Source organism: Patella vulgata, chromosome 2 (assembly GCF_932274485.2).
Source record: "Patella vulgata chromosome 2, xgPatVulg1.2, whole genome shotgun sequence".
Lineage (NCBI taxonomy): Eukaryota > Metazoa > Mollusca > Gastropoda > Patellidae > Patella > Patella vulgata.
In genome coordinates this window covers 26,091,520-26,112,542 of record NC_065880.2, presented here as the reverse complement: position 1 = coordinate 26,112,542, position 21,023 = coordinate 26,091,520, and the positions used below count along the sequence as shown (strand labels likewise).

Genomic DNA, 21,023 nt, shown 5'->3' with positions numbered 1-21,023 from the left:
ATTGGTCTTTTATTCATTATAATATACACAATCAGTGAATCAAGTACTGCAAAACACTGGTTGGTCATTTTACACACAACTGGTAGATATATAGTAATCACACATAAACGTCATTCTACTGTTAATAGTAGTACACATGACAATTTTCTCTTTACCTTTGTTTTCAACACCTAGATGAAACAACAAGCTGACTTAAGGTAAGCAATAAATGTATTAAGTAGTTTAAGGGCAGAATATCCAATTGGGCAGTTTTTAAAAAAATAATTAAGCAAAGAAGCACTAAGAATTAACTCCCATTGATTTTATTGTTATACATTCTCTCAATGAAAATGTATGGTATAATTTATAAATTCAATTGTTTAGGCTTCAAATCTACATACTCGCTTGTAATAATCTAAAATTCCTCTGAGGTTACTGTGATTTGGGAGGTTGGATGGATGGCCGAATGGTTAGCATGTGCGTGCTGTATCATAAGGTCTGTCACTGAGTCAACTGGCGTGGTATCGATTCTCCGGTTGTATGTGACAAGGAGTAGGGTTGCCTGTCCAACCTCGTGGGTTTTCTCCAGATCCAAAGGTTTCCTCCCACTGCTAAAGACCCATACCCACAAGCAAATTATTGAAATAATATTAAACCGTGTTTTAGTCCCGAAATGACCTAGTTTGTGTCAAGTGGACATTAAACCTCATTCCTCCCTCTTCCTCTCTTATTTTGATTCATGGTAGGACAAACACAATAAAATTGACACTTATTTTCTATCCAATTAAAATTCGTTTTAGATATATACAAAACTATATATAATCAAGATGTAAATGGTGAAATAACTGAGAAATCTGTGATTAAACTACAAGTTTAATGGGCTCCAGCTTTATATATATATACAATATGAATAAACATAATGACTTTACAAGAAATCTACTACAGGGATACCTGCGAACTAAACTTATTAAAACCTTTAAAAAGTTTTATGGCCGTCATATTGACTTGGTTAGTAAATATAACATGTCTCTCTCGGCTATTATTCTAGATATATTTAATTGACGCGTATACTATCTCCCTGATAATGTCTGTCAACTACATCGTTAACACTGTTTATCACATGCATTTTGCATACCGATAGTCGATTGGCCAATCACGCTATTTTACTGAGATTTCGCCTAATAGTTTGGATGCAGCTATGGAGGGTGTGTTTGTCGTGTATTTTGTACACGGTGAACAGTCCATATGCTGATTACACTATTTTGCCTGATTACACTATTTTGCCTATACCGTTTTTTTAGGACTTCGAATTTTGTCTAATGGTTTGGATTGTTCGTACTTGGTTTTATTTTATTTATATCAGTAAAGAGACTTATTGATGTTAAAAACCTAGCATCCTGGTTCACACAAATAATAGTGATGCAAATATTACATAATAGACTTGTTTTGTTTAAAAACTTTCAGCAAAGCTGTTTGACAAGCTCTTCTAAAATAAAAAAAAACTCACATCAAAAGAGCACTTCTTAAAACAAAATGTTTTAAATACACAATACAGAAACGATAAAATAAATGTACCATGTCCTACTTTAGGTTCAGATGAGAAAATAATTAAATTGATTTATCGATAGCTCATGTTGACTTGGTGAGTATGACATTTACTCACTCACTAGGAGGTCTAGTTTCAATTCTGTTGTTGGCTAGGAAAGTTTCTTATGATTTTCCAGCCCGATTCCCCCCTTGCCAGTGGTGCACGAAAGAGGATCTGGCATTTAAAAAATCATCTATTCTCTTGAATATGATGAAAAAACAAGGTTCCAGGTATACCATTGTCAGGATCCCCAGAAAATTACATGAGAAGACCGATGGCCAATGCGACATGTTCCTGGCAGAATTTGCCTCATACATGTAGCATCACAAGCATCCAATGGACTAGAGACTTGAATATAGAATTGTTGTGAATAAATGTCTAATTAATAATTAATATAACATTTGAGGCCAAAAGAAAGACCTGCAATAAGCAGATTTAGCTCTTACATAATGTATCTTTAATAGTACCCTGTCGTTATGAAAGAATGGCTATAGGGCTTGATTTATGTATCTGAACGAAAAATTTTCCATTATCACAGACATTAATAGAAATGAAATGAAATGAAATGAAGTGAGGTTTAACATCCTACTACGCTGCATCAACCGGGCTAATAACAATGTAAATGCAGTAAGCAAATACCGAAATTTTGTTAGGACTCAGGACAACGGCGCTTTCGCCCACTCTTCATCCAATTCAAACGGTCAAGGGTTCATTTAAGTACATGCCAACTTGTACATAGCACCTCATTTTCTGTCCCATCCAAACGACTAGATACTGCTCTTTGCCAGGCACTCCGTCCTGCACCACTGACGCTGAAAATCTTAATGAATTTCCTAGGTCAACACCGAAAGCAAACCCTGACTGCTGGTTAGGGAGCCAGCATCTTACTTACTGAAACACTATGGTCCCCAGAGATGGGTAAACCTCTGACTAATCTTTGATGATGGCACATGACATGACACACAAATCTCATTCATCGTAAACAAAATGTCACGCACTGAAAAACCTATCCAATCTCATTTGCACATGATCTCAAGTGATCAGACCTTTAATCACTAAAAGGTTATATCTATTGTTTCTCGGAGGAAAAGTAAAAAAAAAAAGAAATACAGAATAAAATCAATAATTATCTACTAGGAATGTGAGTTAATTAATCAATATTTGTAATATATTGAGATCCAGTTATGAAATTAATTGCATAACTAAAAATATTGCTTTCTGGAAAACAAACGTTTTTTATTATTGACCATAGCATGGTTATGATTAAGTCTGTGGGCTAGACAGTAAGAAGTTGGCCACCACTGAGCTAGAAACTAAAAGGTTGGCCACTCCTGTGCTAGACAGTAAATAGAGAGAGAATTAAATGGGGTTCAACGTCCACTCAACATAAATACTAGGTCATTTTGGGACTAACTTGCATGTAGGAGTCTTTAGAAGTTGGAGGAAACCGGTGGACCCTGAGAAAACTCATGAGATTGTACAGGTGTCACATTCAAACAGGGATACAAAACATTTCTTAAAAACTGTCTTATATTCACCATCTGAACGGGTCGGCTTAAAAACACAGACTCCAGTTTGCTTTGGGCCCCCGTATTATCTGTCTTAAAATTTCCAGCGATTTTAAACTAGTTTAAATGCAAAGATTAATCAAGTCTATCAAGCAGATTAAGTAGTTAAACAATTAGTAGGCGTATAACACCACAAAAAAGTTGATCCTTTAATTACTTAAGCAATCCCACCTATTATCAATGACAACAGAGATTAGTAATGGCTGTGCCCTCGGTGCAGTAAATATTTTTGGGAATTTTGAATATGATTCACCATTATATCTTGATATCCGATTGGGAATATTCCTGGTTAGATGTTTGCCAACTTGTGTAGGGTATGTCCGGCATACACGAGAGAAACAGCATCCATGGTCTAAACAACCTATCCCAGTTGTTGTTTGTATTTTAGAGGAGAGCTGTAAAAAACTCCCCTTAATCAACATATTGAAAAAATCGCGCCCCTAAAAAAGCTCTCCCAGTTTTGGTAAGAAGAGTGATTTAAAAATTAAGGAGAGTGATCTGCTATTAAGGAGAGTGATAAGTTGTGTGTATAGGAAATGGTTCTGAAGATCAATAACTGCATATTAGAGGATCATTCCTGGTTTCATAAATGATAATAAACCCCCGACGACTTTGTAAAGGACAGCAATTTTTATTATTAAGGGGAGTGAGCGGCAGGTGCTCGAGAGCGATCACTCATCTTAAAAAACAATGACTGCCTATCAGAGAGTACAATGTTGATCTCCACTGTGCTAGACATCAAAATATTAGCCAAAATATTTAGACAATAAAAGGTTCACCACCAATGTGCTAGACAGTAAAACTGTAGCATAGCTTAAATAAAACTAAACAAATATTGGTTTACTAATTCTTTTATACTCTTTTACTAAAGGTCACTGCAAGCTTTAAGATTTAAACTGATACTATCTGATTTCTGACAAACAGATTAATCGTAACCCAATTCTTAATCAATATGCAAGCAAATTATAAACGTATATCACAACTACTTTCTAATCAGAATTATGTCTTTAGCTTATAACAATATTATCAAATCTGTCTTTTCCCAGGTTTGCTTTTTACATGTAGAAGTACAGTACCCTTATGCAAAAAATTGCACCTACCCAATAAGCCCAAAGGCCCAACGCCAACCCAAATAAAAATAGTATTATTATTAAACCAGTCTAAACTCTCTCTCATTTCTATGCATTTGGGGATTGAAATATAAGCATTTTCACTGTTAATTTCGTCCACAGAACAAACTATTTTATCCTCAAGGTATTTTTTTGGCACCTTGCACGATATGAATATTTATTTCAAATGTGTTTTATTTATATTTCCTTACAAGTACTGTTTATGTACATTACATGCAGTCAGTATATAGTCCTTAAATTTCAGGCAACTGAATAATATGCTCATTTGGTAGTCAGTTTTGATCATAATTCTTCAATTTCTGGTACATTTTATTACAGTAAAAGACACCCTCATAAAAACATGATGTCCATATGCCTATAGTCACGATTGTCAACTTTTAATATAAAAAATTCAAAGCTTCGCAGATTAATCAGTACAATAACAATAAATACATGAGGCTTATATTTATTTCTTTACAATATGAAGAAAAGCTTAAAAACGTTAACCACAAAGCAATGACCTTTATAAATAATTCAAGAAAGCAAATTAGTTGAATTAAATTCAACAAAGCGAAAAGAATGAATCGATACAAAATAATGTGATTTAAATTTATTTTTTATCTTTTATCACAGTCTGAGTCAATGTATTATGTTGCAGACATTTACTTTACATCTGACAACATTACTTAGAAGTTTTTTTGTTCAAGTTCAAGTTTTAAAAAAATAGAAACCAACTTCTTTTTTTGTTGTTTTTCAAAAATACCTATTATCAATAATTAATTAGCTTCTTATGTTTTGCACACAGGGGATCAGGAAGTGTGCGTGGGTGTGCAGTGTCTCAAAAAGTTTTAGTTCAAAATTGTTAAACAAAACATTGCTCACCAGATTTCAGTGGCTACCCAAGTATTCATTTATCAAGACCCAAACGAACTAATAATTTAATGGCCCTAGAAGTTTTTGTTATAGCTTTTAGAAAATATAAAGATGAAGTGTACAATCCTCTGACTAGAATAAGGTGCCTGATTACAAATCCTGACAATACTTGTGCTGTTATTTGCGGATTACTAGATGGAAATAAGCCCATTATCAATGACCTTGGTAGGCTTTGAAAGCTTTGAAGGCTTTGAAGGCTTTGAAAGATACGATTTCTCTGGTGCCTCTATATGTCCAGAGCAAGAGTTAAAGTAACAATGCGCCATTTGCATTTTTTGCCAATATATCAAATTTCTCTTGGCTTAATAATCCATGCTAATATGTACTCAGATTGATTATTTAATATCTAAAATACCAATGCTAGATAATCTCCAGCTTGGATTCAATCCGACTTAAAACAGGCCAATCAATTCGGTTTCCAACAACAAAATGACTGCAGAGTATTACATAACAATTTAAATTCAACATATCTCTATGTAAATACTGAACAGAATTTTTCGAGTGATTTAAAAATTAAGGAGAGTGATCTGCTATTAAGGAGAGTGATTAGTTGTGTGTATAGGAAATGGTTCTGAAGATCAATAACTGCATATTAGAGGATCATTCCTGGTTTCATAAATGATAATAAACCCCCGATGACTTTGTAAAGGAGAGCGATTTTTAATTTTAAGGGGAGGGAGAAAAACCTCCCCTCGGTGAGCGGCAGGCGCTCGAGAGCGATTGCTCACCTTAAAAAACAATGACTGCCTATCAGAGAGTACAATGTTGGTCTCCACTGTGCTAGACTTCAAAATTTTAGCCAAAACTGTGCTAGACAATAAAAGGTTCACCACCAATGTGCTAGACAGTAAAACTGTAGCATAGCTTAAATAAAACTAAACAAATATTGGTTTACTAATTCTTTTACTAAAGGTCACTGCAAGCTTTAAGATTTAAACTGATGCTATCTGATTTCTGACAAACAGATTAATCGTAACCCAATTCTTAATCAATATATGCAAGCAAATATCTGAACTAATAACATCATATCAGTCAAATCAGTCCTTGAGATCTTATAACCAGAATACTCCTTTGGTTCCACAGTCGAAATTGAAACATTTTGGTTGACAGAAGTTTCAGTGTAGTTGCTCCTAAATTGTGAAACTTTGACTACTTCAAATCACAGCTGAAGACTCACTTATTTCGGGAATGCTATCAGAATTAGACTTTCTATTCACTGTGTATATAACTAACTATTTTCTCATTGCGCTTTGAGCATGCTTTTGGATTGATTTGGTGCTCTACAAATGTACATACATTATTATTATCATTATTAAATAAGATATTTTTATCAACAGCTGATCATCATTAAAGGAGTTTTGAAACTATAATGTTGTGAACATTGAACCATGAATCTCCTAAAGAAGTATCAGCCCAAAAATGGTTGAATTCCTTATTTACAAATATACTCTTCAAAAAAAGTAGGGGATATTGAAATGCAAATACCTATGCAGGTTGTGATATGATAAATAGTCATGGACACTTGACATGCTTTGAGAGTATGTTCACAGATGAAGAACTTATCGCCCCAACAGAACCACTGAGTTGCACATGTGACACCCAATAGCGCCATACACGTGGGAGGGGTTCATTGTCAAATTTGACACTTCAAGGAAGGGTTGATGAAAACTGCCGCGTGCTGGTTTATCTATCCATGTGTGCTTTCCTATCGGTTCTTGCATAAGATTTACTGTTTAGGGTGTCTTTGCTTTAGTGTGTTATGCTTAATTTGATCAGGAGACGTGTTCGTCGACAGCAACGTCAACCGACAACACTGCAAGAATTGGCCGTGGCACTGCAAGAGGAGTGGGTCAGATTGCCCCAAATCGTGATTGGACTGTTGATTAGGAGCATGCCACGACGAATTGCTGAATGTCTGAGGATTGGTGAAGCAATTACTCATTATTAAGACAAAAATCAAAAACACATTTTCAGTTTTGACAGTGTATCTCTTTGCGAGTGAAATGGGGTCGTCATATAAGCCGCCCATATAAACTGTTTATGTTCATGTGTAGGCAATTGGCCTGTTATTAACATACACTGGTTACCTCTAATAAAAACAGCAGTGCATTTCCGCAGTTTTGTATTGTTTCTGAATATCCCCTACTTTTTTTTGAAGAGTATATTAGCAACAATTGGCATCTGATCTGCAGATGATATAAACAAGCCAGAGTCACCTATAAAGGGCTCTTTTTAATTTAATTGAATCTAAACCAGGAGATTATTACTGTTGCGACATTTTGGTTTGGTTTTGTTAAATAGTCAATTTCAATCTGTTTCACAGAGGATTACGATATGGTGCCTTTTACTCATTTTCATACCCATTTACAATAAATAGGAAATATTTTTCACCTACAAATACTTTTAAACGGCTTTATTTATTTTTCTAATATATAAAAAAAATGTTTTAGAATTTAATTTGTAGGAAGAAAAAAAGTTAATATTTGTGGTTCATTAAGTCGCATCAATGTCATCCTTATCAGTGATTGTAGCGACCTAGCGAATATTCACTGCTGATCAGTGTGAGTCAATTTAAGTACAATTTAGCATGGAATATGCTATAAAAAAAATAGATATTGTCCATGAATTTAAGCATTTGATAGAACTTTATTATGGGTCCAAAATTTTAATCCATCATATACATATTTATATGCCCATCAACATTACAGTACAAAATTGGTTGCCAGGCAACAAAACTTATGCATTTTGGTTCTGGTTCTAAATTAAATGCAAAACTGTTAAACTATACTCATAATCAAGGGAAATTGACTACATAATTAGAAGTAATTAACAGAAATTGTTAAAATTCTCAATTGCACATTAATTTCAAGCAGATTGGATATGATAACTGATCAGGGCAATAACCGCTTAACCGATTCTTTGTGTCAGGGTCAACAAAATATATAAAATACACAAGTTCTGAAATTAAAACGGTTTATACTATACTGTGTTCACAAGAAGTTGTGGATGACAAGATGAAGACTATATAATATTTATTTTGTAGTAAAGTAAAATGTACCGACTGTATGTAGCCTAATACTAAATTAATCACCATTCAAATTTGATTTACCGTAGATTTTTATGCTGAAAGTCTGTAGCAAAAGGATAATCCAATGGACTACTTTTGTTATAAGACATGCTTGTGCCTTCCATAGATTTCCATAGCATTATGTAACTAACAAAAGTGGTTCCTTTAAAATTCTATTCATTTAAGAGGTTCCTAAAGTAAGAATCACATTCTGTCGTTGGTTAATATCACAATAAAACTTCACACTGAATGTCTGATGTTGTTAATACACTCCCTTCAATCAACAAGAAATATGATGAATAGAATTTGATGTATTGATAATAAACTCCACCTCTTTCAGAACATTTCGAGTCGCAGTCGACTACAACGCGCTGATTATTGAATGTTACTGGAAGAGAAACTAAAGAACATCAGGCTTATGTTAACAACTGAACTACCTGTAAGGCCTTTAATCAATAAATACCATTGTTTTTCATCAATATGGTAGTTTCTTCAGTATTGATCTAACTCTAAAAAGACGGCACTGTGTTGATTCAAGTACATATCTTATACAATCCCTGGCTTACATGGTTTGTTGATCGTCAATCAATTATATACAATAAGTGACGGATGTGTAGAATTGTACCTGGACGTGTGTATGTGCTGTTTACATGATTTAATACATCAATGTTGATTTCCTCCTGATTTATATGAACATGAGTCTCTATTAACTAAGTCTACACTGTTGTAACAACTATAACAAGGAATATGAATCGTGACTTAATACAATATACCGCTCTTATTACATGTACATGCAAAGATGGATGAGATTACACACACTGCCATAAAAAACAAAATGGAATCAGACACTTAATTATCAATGATAATGATTGAATTTAGAGCAAAAAATAAAGAATTATCATAAAGTAAAAAAATTAAGCCATATTAATACCACAAGATACCCAGTATTACTTTTCATTTATAAATATCTATTTTGTTTCATGTGTCGAACTCAGTGACATTGTCTACATCAAATGAAATTAAATTTAAAATCGTTCTGCATCAACCAGGCTAATGAAGATGGGCATACATTGTATGTGCCATGAACTGTGAAGATAAAAATTTTCCCCCGTCCACCAGTGTAGTCCCCTTTTTGGACGACTAGACGCTGTTCCGTGCATGACAAAGGGGTAACATGCTGATAAAAATCTAAGAAACTTTCTCTACAAACACCAGTATTGAACCTGGGTCCTAAAGAGTCAGTGTTTTATATTCAGTGAGCCACCTTGGCTCCACTGCACTTGTTGGGGTTGGAAGCCATGCATGCATTCACCTTATATTTTATATATGCATGGTATTACGAGATAGAAGTTTCCCATCTGGGAATTAGACCAACCAACATTCAGTGCCAGATTTAACTATAGGTTTGGGAGGCTGAAGCCCAGGGTCTCAAGTTTTAGGGGGCCTTCGGCTAGAGTGTATAATTTTTTTTACACTTTCATAAGCCTTTCTTACATACATTGTTGTCTTAACCATCCACTATCATTCTTGACTTCTCTCAATTGTGTTTAAGATACACTTTTTTTTATTTTCCTCTAGTTGTGAGGGTGTAATAACCTAAAACCTCACTTTAACTAAATAAGGCCCTGACAATATTGAAATCCCCGTTAAATTAAGCATTAGCGATTCTAGTTTGTTGATAAAACAATAAAAGCTTTTTTGCTCAAAATACTTTAACTTAAATTTCGCAATATTCTAGTGTGAATTGATATTGATAATCGATAATAAATATTGCCAGTCTCTCATAACTTAAGATGTGTGATTTGACAAATTTCCGTGCAGAATACCATTTTATACCAGTCAATTACTCGAAGTTATAACTCAATAACCGTAACAAATAACAATACATTAAATATTTATAACACATTTCTGCAACATTCATCATAATCATATTGAGTTAAAAAATGTTTTTACTTGAGAGAGTTAATTTAGGCCAAATCAATTTTTTTTTTTTTTTTATTTCTTAGGGAAAGTATTTGGTTAACTGTTCCAAATTTTTAAGTTTTGAAATTTAAACAAAATGTCTGTCAGATGATTCAATTAAGTGGCTATATTTACTTGTATTTATCAAGACTCTGTAGAACCGAAAATAAAACGGATGTGGCCTTTTAAACATCAATCATTATTAGAGATGTGTCATTAAAATATGGTTATTGCTTATTACATTTAAAGGTTTGTTTTTTATGTTTATTAAATGTCAGTATAATTGTTACCAGGAAGTTTATTTCAAAACTATTGCCAGACACCCACATACTATTAGTATTAAATGAATATTTCCCTTGCATTACATTTCATTCTCTCTGACTTGTATTGTTTAAAATCAATATTGTGTGGAGTTGTAACTACATCAAATCAAACTAAGAAGAAAATGTAGGCCTACACCTTCAATAAAGTCTACAAGCTTCCAATTACAATTTATCACAATAAAACACATACAAAATCTATGCCACATATATAATACCTTGGCACATCTGAAATGAATACAAAATGGATATATATTTTAATATCTGATTTAACTAGCACGATAACTGTTGTATTGAAATGAACTACGTGCTGTACTGTAATGTACTGAAATGGACCGATTAATATTCACTGTATACAGTCATTATCTTTTATTATCCCCTTCTGCAGAAATGTTTTGAGTTATTCTCAATGAATCTACGCCATTCTACGGTATATAATAAGTACAATATCTCATCAAGGATAACAATGAATGGAAATAAAAGAATGTCAAGTGTTTTATACTGATAAAACTTCTGACATTACACAGACCAATAAAGACATGTCTTAATAATACCGTAAATAAGCTCTCATCCTGCTTTATCTATATATTGATCTCAAATCAATATCTTAGTTAGTTATTAGTTCTTCAAAACATCAATAAAAGCCTATTACATATAATATCTAATGAACATTATAAAGACTTCAAATAATGTGGTCATTGTGTAGTGGCAGCCATTAGCCATGGACAGTTTATCAAAAGCAATTGCTAATACTTATAATTTCAAAATGAAAATGGACTGGTATAGGCCTATTATCCTAAATAAAACCAATAATAATTATATAACCTTCTTAAACTGGTCTTGCACTGAAATTTGGACATCATTAGTCTGACATATCTCACAGCAACTAGTGCTCTGACAGATCTGTGTTAACAGGACTCCTTCAGGATTCTACTCTGATACTCTGTTAAATAACGCTGGAATCATTACTACCTGGGGCCTGTTGCACGAAATTTTAACTAAGATAAAATCCAAATTTTAGTAATTTGATTGGATAATATTGGATTGATTTTAGTGCTTAGCCAATGAAAATTGAAGTATCTACTAAAATTTGGATTTTATCTTTAGTTAAAATTTCGAGAAAAACAGGGCCCTGGTTGAATTAATGGTTCAGAGAATATAAATCATATCACAGTGAGTAGAAATGAAATGGGGTTTAATGGCCCACTTTTTTGCAACCAATTATGGGCTATAATGAAGACATGTTGTGAGCTATGAAGGAAAGTTTTGCATAAGACGATAAGGATGCATATCCTAATTCAACTGATCATGTCTGTCTACAACTCACAGCCATTGCTTCAGGATTGTCTGTAGAAACCCTATCAGATTTAAAGACCCACACACATCATGAGAAATCTTTTCATTATACTATTTTATTATTAATTATGTTTTACATAAATATGTACAGTTGAGTTGAGCATGAAGGCTGCTTCTAAATATCTCTCTCATTATCATATCATGTTGATTGTAAAGCGTCCTTATTGAGCACTTTTGTGGAAATAGCGTTATATAAACGCTTGTAAATAATTAATAAATAATAAAAAATAAATATTGCTACCTAAAAAGGCATGTCGTCATGCCAGGTTGTTCATATAATATATTTATTTCAAAACTACAAAAATATACATTATGCAGTATCTTGATCTAAAGACTGTTGTATATTATAGACATTGATGGAGAATGGGCCTATATGAAAAAGATAGCACAATCATTTTTTACTACATCCATCTACCTCTAAGATACATGTAATATACCATAATTGATTGATTTTTAATTTATGGATCAGAATGTTTTATTAATAAAAAAAACACTCTTGATAGTGTATTTACACTATATATTTAACCTTTAATCTGGCATGTTGGGGGCGTGAAAGTCACTGCTGACCAGTTTTAATAAGACACTTGTTACTGTAAAAATCAAGATAGGTTATGGTATGCAGTTAATTTTCTTATTAATCTGTTGACTGTTTCACTGTTAAATGGATAAAACAAAAAGAAGCAATCAAGAGAAATCTTATTGAGAAATAATTAAACCAGTTAAAGGGAGCTAATTTGGTTTGACAAAAATTAAAAATTCACGAACATCTAAAAGCGCCCCAAAAATACAACCTATCAAAGAGAGAAATTGGGTTAATGCCCACTAAATCAATTTGTGATTAACACATGCAGTGGAAGGAAATTGAGAAACTGGGTCTTCATTTCACCAACTTCTGAATTTTATTTGAAACATATTTGACTTCAACGAGCTTTCTGAGTTGAGCAGAACTCTTTATATTGTAGATAAGCATATTTTTCTTCTTTGTTTTCCATACAACACATACTGTACTACAATTCAATTATTAATATTCAAAAAAAAACAAAACAAACAATAGTCAAAACATTGTAGAATTTTATTCAGAAATTATTCATAATCAATTAAAAATATTATAAAATTTATATAAAAATGTTTTATTCAAAGTGGCATTAGCTCTTTGTAGGTGTTTATTAACAGTTGGTAAAATCTTTTGTAATCTATGTAGGTCAGTGTTTAGATTGTTGGTAATTCATGGGATTAACGTTGTTTAAGGCTATTCTAATATAGACCTAGATATCATTCAAAATTAATTGTGTTGATTTAATCAAATTCTGGATTGTTTTGCATAGTGGGTATTAAATTTTGGCCCATAGGGCCTATAGTATAGTGCCATTTTTGAGATACCGTTAACTAATTTTGTGTTCATAATCCTCATCATGTTAATGATCTTGTGGTCCATGTTAGCAACAGTTTATTTAGTCAAACATGTAAAAATAAAAATTTGATCGTATAGATCTTAAACAAGCACTTATCGATCTCATTTTGTTTATTAGTTTGTTTAACTCGCTGGCAGTTCTCACTATAATAGTTAAAAACTAGATAATGTAAAGGGAATTTGCTGAAAATTTCAGTCAAATTGATCCACTATGAACCAAGATTTTAGCAATTGAAATTTCGGCCTAGCCTCGATCATCATTACTTAAGTCGGTAGGATATAAAACATAGTCTCGATTATCCATTTCATGATTAAATTATGAATGGAAGTCAAACAGCAAATCGGAACCTAATCCAATAAACATTGCAGGCTAGCGATGCCATCGAGAGTTGATTATGGTCTGGATAAGTTAATTAATGTCTAATTAATTAATAACTTATATAACATTTCAGGCCTAAAGAAACACCTGCAATAGGCAGATTTAGCTCTTGCATAATGTATGTTTAAAGGGGCTAAATCGCTAATATTATTTGAGACCTAGAAATTGACCCAAATGGGTCGCAACACATATAATAATGTAATCTGATTGTATATAAACTTATTTACATTCAATTATTTCCGTTTTGACTCTAATTTCAAATCAGTTATGTCCAGCAAAATACAGCAAAAGTCTCAACTGAATGTCAATTTCTACCGTCTGGTTATTCCAGTCTATTGCGCATGCTCTCCAGATAAGATATATGGTGTCCCCGTTTGACATGAGTTGTTGAATATGTCTAGCCTCGTTCTTAAACATCAAACATATGGTTTTAATTTAATTTACATAATTCGCTTGCGCCCAGGGGTCTTTCGCAGTGGGAGGAAACCGGAGGCCCCGGAGAAAACCCACGAGGTTTGACATGCGACCCGACTCCTTGCCACGTACAACCGGGGATTCGAAACCACGCCAGTCGACTCAATGACAGACTTTATGATACAGAGCGCACGCTAACCATTCAGCCATCCCCCCCCCCCTCAAATGACGCTGAAACCCACTATGGTACACGATTCATGTACCCTGCCATTCATTTTTCCAGTTCATTAAAATTATTTTATGATTGTAGGAATAATATATTATTTTATGGATATAAGAAAGGTTTCATATAAAAAATGTTGTGTGCAGTAGTGCGCTGCTCGGCCTTGCTGAGTTGTCAACTTGCATATAAAAAAAAAGTTTTGATATAATCTAGTGTGTTGGCTAATAGTAATAGACTAATTAATAAATAATAAACTCGCCGAAAAACCAAATACGGTACGCCACTAGGCTACTGTAAACGAATGGATTTTAGCTTCGTCTAATCACGCAATCCATACATTAATTTGTACAGAACATTTGCTAAATGTATTAGCACGACCAATAAGTGTCATGACTATTAATTGCAACATTAATTAGGCAGCCACCTTAATATATTATTATTATATTACCTCTCTTTCCACAGGGGCTCCGCCATATTTGTTTACAGTGTAACGAAGCAGTCGAAACATGATAAATTTCTATTGTTTTGATTGGATGCAAATAAGGTCAATAGAGTTCATGTTGAATATTACCGGAAGCACGTGTTAGCTGACAAGATGGCTTCTGAAAGCGAAGATGATGTTGAAATGGGAGAAGAAGATTCAGTCAAAACGAATAAAAATGACACAGTTTATCTTCCTGGGAAGTCAATGGACGAGGGCGAACAATTAGTGTGCGATGAATCCACATACATAATGTACCATCAAGCCCAAACTGGTAACGTCAATGACTATTAATTTGTATGATTTCATTGATTATTTAAACTATCAATATTGAATATTGTTAGACAATATTAATTATCCTCGTACATATAAGTCGAGAATTCACAAACACAAAGTTTGAATTAAAATGTATACTATAAACCAGTTGTTGTTGGTATTTATTATATAATTAAAGGGACAATAACACTCTTGCTGGCTTGAAAGCTCCAGAAAATAAATAATATCTCTATCTAAGTACCAGATGTTTAAGTCAATAAGTGTCCAGCGCTATTGCACTTTCGTACCTCTACCAAAAATTTCAAGTGCCTATGACCACGGGAACTGGTAGAGGTACGAAAGTGCAATAGCGCCTGTTGTGTAAATTATCCATTACATCCTATTTTACTTGTCCAGAGGGTTCGAAAATATTTTTAAACCATTATGTTGAATTTTTCAAAATTTTTACATAATGTACTAAAGGAGCTAAATCGCTAACATTTAACATGTATATTTAAACTGATTTACATTCAATGGTTTCCGTTTTTACTCCAATTTCAAATCAGTTATGTTCGGCGAAATAAGCCAGCAGTCTCAAGCGAGTGCAAATTTCTAGCGTCTGGTTATTCCAGTCCGTTTGATTTGGTGCAATGTGTCTAGCCTCGTCCCTCGAGTCTCTTGATACAACTGGGGCTGAAGCGCATTATGGTACACGATTCGTGTACCAATGGTAAAATGTTTATTTTGTCTTAAATATTGGATATCAAAAGCCCATCTTTTTCTGGTAAGATCACAACATGAATGTTGATTTAATTTGACAAATAAATCGTGTTTTCAATGTTGAAGATTTTGGATGATATTGAGTTAGAGACTTAGCTACTGTAAGATGAAATTTGTCTCATCAATTAATTGAAATAATCTAAAATAGTACAATTTGTTGACCAGAATAAAGATTGGGACATATTATTCAGTTACAATAAGAGTGGTATTGAGCCTTTAAAATAAACCACTGATCTGCAAGATAAACACGGTATTTGGGGCGAATTCCGATTTTCTTATAGTGAATTCTGGTGTTTTAGTAAATACTATTATTAATAATTACTAAAAAGGGAGGTCTTGAGTGCAAATACCGATATATGTTTTCCATGTAAATTCCGGTGATTTTAGGTGTCTTAAACTAACTTATTATTAATGCAAAATACTAATGAATAGGAATTAATATAGCACCCTTGAGCAACTTGTTTGTTTGATATTCAGCTCTTTATAAACAGATTATTATTATTATTATTAATAAGGTCTTACTCTTAAGTGTGACTTCAGATATTATGAAATGTTAAATGTTTTCAGTGTGAATTCCGGTGGTTAAATGTTTTCAATGTGAATTCCGGTGGTTAAATGTTTTCAAAGTGAATTCCAGTGATTTTCCGTGTTTTTAAGTAGGCCTAATCAATATTAATGCAAAATATAAATAAATAGGAGGATCTTGCAAGCGAATTCTGATATCTTCAAAGTGAATTCGGGTGTTTATAACCGAATTCTGATATCTTCAAAGTGAATTCGGGTGTTTATAAGTGAATTCCGGTGAATTCTGGCTATTAGTCTACCCGAAGTCAAAGTTGTTACTGTGAGTTAAGCAAAACTTGTCTACTGGGCTCCATGGCACATTTATGGAAAGACTATAGAGTTGGTATCTGGTGTTACTTTACTTATAGTAATGATTGTTTTTGTCTTTTCATAGACTGGACCAAGTGAGCAGAAATAAAAAATTAGGACACATTTTCTATAATGATTTACATCCCAAAAATGCCACTTAAAGATGTGACCTGTCTATTCAAGTCAGGATAAATGACCATTTTATAATAGCAACAACAGTCAACTGGCATTATGTAAGTATTATATGTATTATATGTTTCAGATGCTCCTTGTTTGAGTTTTGATATCCTGCATGATCATCTTGGAGAAAACCGTGAAGATTTTCCTCATACTTGTTATGTGGCTGCCGGAAGTCAAACAGATAAAACGTATTCTAACCATGTGATAGTGATGAAGATGAGCAATTTATGCAAAACTCAGAAAGAAGGCAGTGATGATGAAGATGATGATGAAAGTGATGATGATGATGAACTCCCAGAACTAGAGACAGCAATAATAAAACATGATGGGTGTGTTAACAGAATAAGGGTATGTCTTTTGTAACACTTCCAACAAAACTGAAAGGAGAGGTTTTTGTCCATATCACCCCAGTGGCACAGTTTGGGACTGATCAACTTCATTTGAACAATCTGGGAGCCACAGTGGCTAAGTGGCTAAGACGCTGGCTTGCTAGCCTGGAGGTCGCGTGTTCGATCCCAGCATTGGCTGAGAAAGTTCATCAGGATTTTTTGACGTGTTTTCCCCTTGTCAGTGGTGCAGGACGAAGGGCCTGACAGCTGTCTAGTTGTTCGAATGGCATGAAAAACCGAGGTCCCGTGTACACATTGGCGTGCACGTTACAGATCCCTTGAGTTGGAATTCGATATAAGAGTAGACCTTAGTGCCACTACCCAGGCAAAATTTCCTTCATAGCATGCTGTATGCCGTATGCCCGTCTTCATAAGCCTAGTCGGAGCAGTAGGACGTTAAACCCCATTTCATTTCATTTCAATTGAACATTGTGAATAAACCCAACCCAAGCAACATAGACAAGACAGGAAAACTGCACAGGACACAGATACAAGAACACAAGTCTACTTACCATTACCAGTTGGAATTCGATATAAGAGTAGACCTTAGTGCCACTACCCAGGCAAAATTTCCTTCATAGCATGCTGTATGGCGTATGCCCGTCTTCATAAGCCTAGTCGGAGCAGTAGGACGTTAAACCCCATTTCATTTCATTTCAATTGAACATTGTGAATAAACCCAACCCAAGCAACATAGACAAGACAGGAAAACTGCACAGGACACAGATACAAGAAAACAAGTCTACTTACCATTCTTTAATGTCCTAAAAGGAAAAAGCAGAATTCCATTTAAATAATTTCTGTATTTTTAGGCAACATTTTTAGGTGAAAAAAATGTAGCAGCAACATGGTCTGAAAAAGGCAAAGTATTTATCTGGGATTTATCAAGACCAGTGAATGCTGTTAATAGTTCAGAAGTTATGACAGAATATACAAAAAATTGTGAATCTCCAGCTCCTATTCATGTATTTGAGGGTCATGCAGATGAAGGCTATGCTCTAGACTGGTCCCAAAAGTCACCAGGTAAGTCCAGTTATTGATTTGGGGTTGATTTGGTAGGTGGGCATTTAGTTTTGGCCCTGAGCTGCATTCCGTTACAGGGGATTTGGAGGCTGATTGGTCTACCAAGAATAGTGCGCTTTAGATTATACATGCAAGTTTTGTCATTGAGTTAAGTGGTTTCGATTTCCAGTTTGTATATGACAAGAAGTACGGTCACCTGTCCAACCTTGTGGGTTTTCTCTGGGTCCTCTGATGTCCCCCACTGCTAAAGACCCCTATGCGGAAGCGAATTATTGAATAAAAAAAAACATGTTTCTCTCTCTTTCGCCTTCCATTACTTTCCTGCCACAGAGGAGATCTACATTGTATGGTGTGGAATACAATCCGTCCTGTATTTACCATGCTATTTTGGAATAAATCTGTAGGGTGGAAAAATTATGTAAAAAAGCTAGTTTTTATAACTTATTTCAAATGGTTGATTGATCTCCTCTCTATTAGTGTTCGTTATATAAAGGTATGTGTTTCAGGCCGTTTGTTGTCTGGTGATTGTAAGAAAAATATTCATCTATGGACACCAAACTCTAGTGGCTGGTCTGTTAGTCAACAATCATTTGTTGGTCATACAGCATCTGTTGAAGATATACAATGGTCACCTAATGAAGATAATGTAAGCATCATAACTTCTCCATCAATTACATAAATTTCTTCATTGATAAATAGTTTAACCTACTGGAAATAATATGCAAATTTAAATGGGAGAGCCCTGCCTATTATAGAATGTGTATTGACCAATTGATAAATGTTCAACATCTATCGGTGCTTTAATTGTTGTTTTGCTCTATAGGTATTTGCATCATGCTCTGTAGATAAATCTATTAGAATATGGGATACGAGAGCAGCACCAAGAAAGGCCTGTATGTTGACAACATCTAATGCTCATGATGAAGATATCAATGTTATTAATTGGAACGGAAATGAACCTTTTATTGTATCTGGTGGAGATGATGGGGTTATCAAAATTTGGGATCTTCGACAATTCCAGGTATGTTCCGGTGCATACTTATATTTTGCACAATACTACAATTTTACATAAACTATTTAATTGAAGTAACTGAAAGTTATTAATGCAGCTGATCATCATTTGTATTTTTTGGACAATATCTAATTTTTCATGGGTTAATCCACTAAAATGAACTCAAATTGATTATTTAACATTTAGTGAAAGAAATGAAACCAAAATATCAATGGGAGATAGTCTCCTGGATTTTACCCAGAAGTTATAGTCTCATTTGCTTATTTACATTGACTGTTGCAAAATTTTCGATTTGTTTAATGCTGAACCATTATTGGACTGATATTCCTTTTAGAAATTCAACTTAAACAATATATTGTTGCATTCAAAATCCTTTAAATGATGAGCAGTGGCTTTAACATGAAATTATTTAACATAATTTATTAATAATGGATTTTAGGGTTTGATTGGATTTGAGGAATCTTACATTTTTAAAATTGATTTATTTTTAGTATACATGTTAGGTAATATATATTTGCAAATTTGAGTGTAATTTTAGGGCCTGTTGATGTGTCAAGGGAGATAATCCATGTATATTTACTTATTTATTTTCAGACTGGTCAGCCAGCAGCGTTATTTAAACATCATACATCACCTGTAACATCTGTAGAATGGCATCCAACTGATAGTTCTGTATTTGCTGTAGCAGGGGAAGATGATCAGTTATCATTGTGGGATTTATCAGTAGAAAGAGATGCTGAGGCATCTGGGGCAGAGAAAGCAGAACCTGATGTACCTCCACAGTTATTATTTATACATCAAGGACAAAGTGAAATAAAAGAACTTCACTGGCATTCCCAAATACCAGGCGTAATAATCAGTACTGCTATTAGTGGGTTTAATATATTTAGAACTATCAGTGTGTGATCAGTTAGTATACAAATTGTTGTTTTAAAACAGTTATTAGCCAGGTCATTCCAATGGTATAAAATTGGTTGTTTTAAAACTGTTGTGAAGAAGAACGATTACACATTATAAGAATTGTTGTTTTAAAGCTGTTATGAAGAAGGAAGAAAAAGATTATTTGTTAGTGATCACAGTAACAATATATACAATGTGCTTCCATACCCAACAATAATTATTGGTGTTAAAATCCGCTTGAAAGAAAAACTAATATTCATGCAAATTTATTCTGCTCAGGCTTTAAAGGGGGGCTATTTTTGCGATACCCACTATAACAAACATTTTAAAAAGTAGATCATAACAATAATATTTGTTATATTTTTTGACATTTTACTATTATTTTCATGGGCATAGCCATTACTGTTTTTCAGTCGGTGCAGAAAAGGACATTAAATCCCATTTCTTTCCATTTCTGTTTGTCACATGATATATCAGTGGCGGTGTAACATACAAAAAACTCTGTGACTGTAAAATAGGTATCTTGTTCACAAATTGATATTTCTGTCAGTCGGTCATAACCATACAGCAATTTAGTCTGAAATTTAGTACTACTTATATAATTACTAAAATGAAAAAGTAAGAGATTACTATAGGACCAGGAACTGGGCGTGATGTCATCACAGCAATCTTGGAATTGTGATGTCCTATCAAAACTCAAGTCCGTCTATCGATGTTTCATTTCGATCGTGCTTGACTAGACGGAACCTTAGCCTTTTTATAAAGTGTTCCCCCCCCCCCCTCCCTAAAAAAGAAACAAAACAAAACAAAAACAATATAAG

At 33.8% G+C, this 21,023-nt stretch overlaps 2 protein-coding genes across 6 annotated transcripts in view; one reads left to right on the top strand and one right to left on the bottom strand.

The window, feature by feature from the left end:
- The window catches only part of LOC126810447 (coiled-coil domain-containing protein 154), a 42,753-nt gene extending 34,088 nt beyond the window's left edge, over positions 1–8,665 (bottom strand). For 2 of the 3 annotated variants that reach the window (XM_050535522.2, XM_050535523.2), the window contains exon 1: positions 8,287–8,660. In XM_050535522.2, coding sequence (XP_050391479.1) covers positions 8,287–8,384 — 98 coding nt within the window. In that variant the 5' untranslated portion in view covers positions 8,385–8,660. Of the gene's footprint in view, positions 1–8,286 lie in introns of all 3 variants that reach the window. The other variant, XM_050535524.2, reaches the window with a different exon arrangement.
- LOC126810456 (glutamate-rich WD repeat-containing protein 1) lies at positions 66–20,984 on the top strand. 3 transcript variants are annotated; one of them, XM_056098443.1, is made up of 7 exons: positions 66–197; positions 14,772–15,064; positions 16,961–17,226; positions 18,080–18,290; positions 18,797–18,936; positions 19,114–19,311; positions 19,897–20,984. In XM_056098443.1, exons 2-7 carry the CDS (start codon positions 14,905–14,907, stop codon positions 20,206–20,208), a joined length of 1,287 nt encoding a protein of 428 aa, XP_055954418.1. In that variant the 5' UTR covers positions 66–197; positions 14,772–14,904; the 3' UTR covers positions 20,209–20,984. The 3 variants fall into 3 exon arrangements, with proteins under 3 accessions (XP_055954418.1, XP_050391503.1, XP_050391502.1); XM_050535546.2 differs by lacking the exon at positions 14,772–15,064 and having other exon boundaries at positions 76–197; XM_050535545.2 differs by lacking the exon at positions 66–197 and having other exon boundaries at positions 14,767–15,064.
- The last annotated feature ends 39 nt before the right edge of the window (positions 20,985–21,023 follow it).

Excerpts from the sequence above, each read along its gene's own strand:
- LOC126810456 (XM_056098443.1), top strand. The coding sequence starts at position 14,905 with ATGGCTTCTGAAAGCGAAGATGATGTTGAAATGGGAGAAGAAGATTCA. Across the intron at positions 15,065-16,960 it reads GTACCATCAAGCCCAAACTG|ATGCTCCTTGTTTGAGTTTT; the intron begins GTAACGTCAATG and ends TATATGTTTCAG. Across the intron at positions 19,312-19,896 it reads GGGATCTTCGACAATTCCAG|ACTGGTCAGCCAGCAGCGTT; the intron begins GTATGTTCCGGT and ends ATTTATTTTCAG.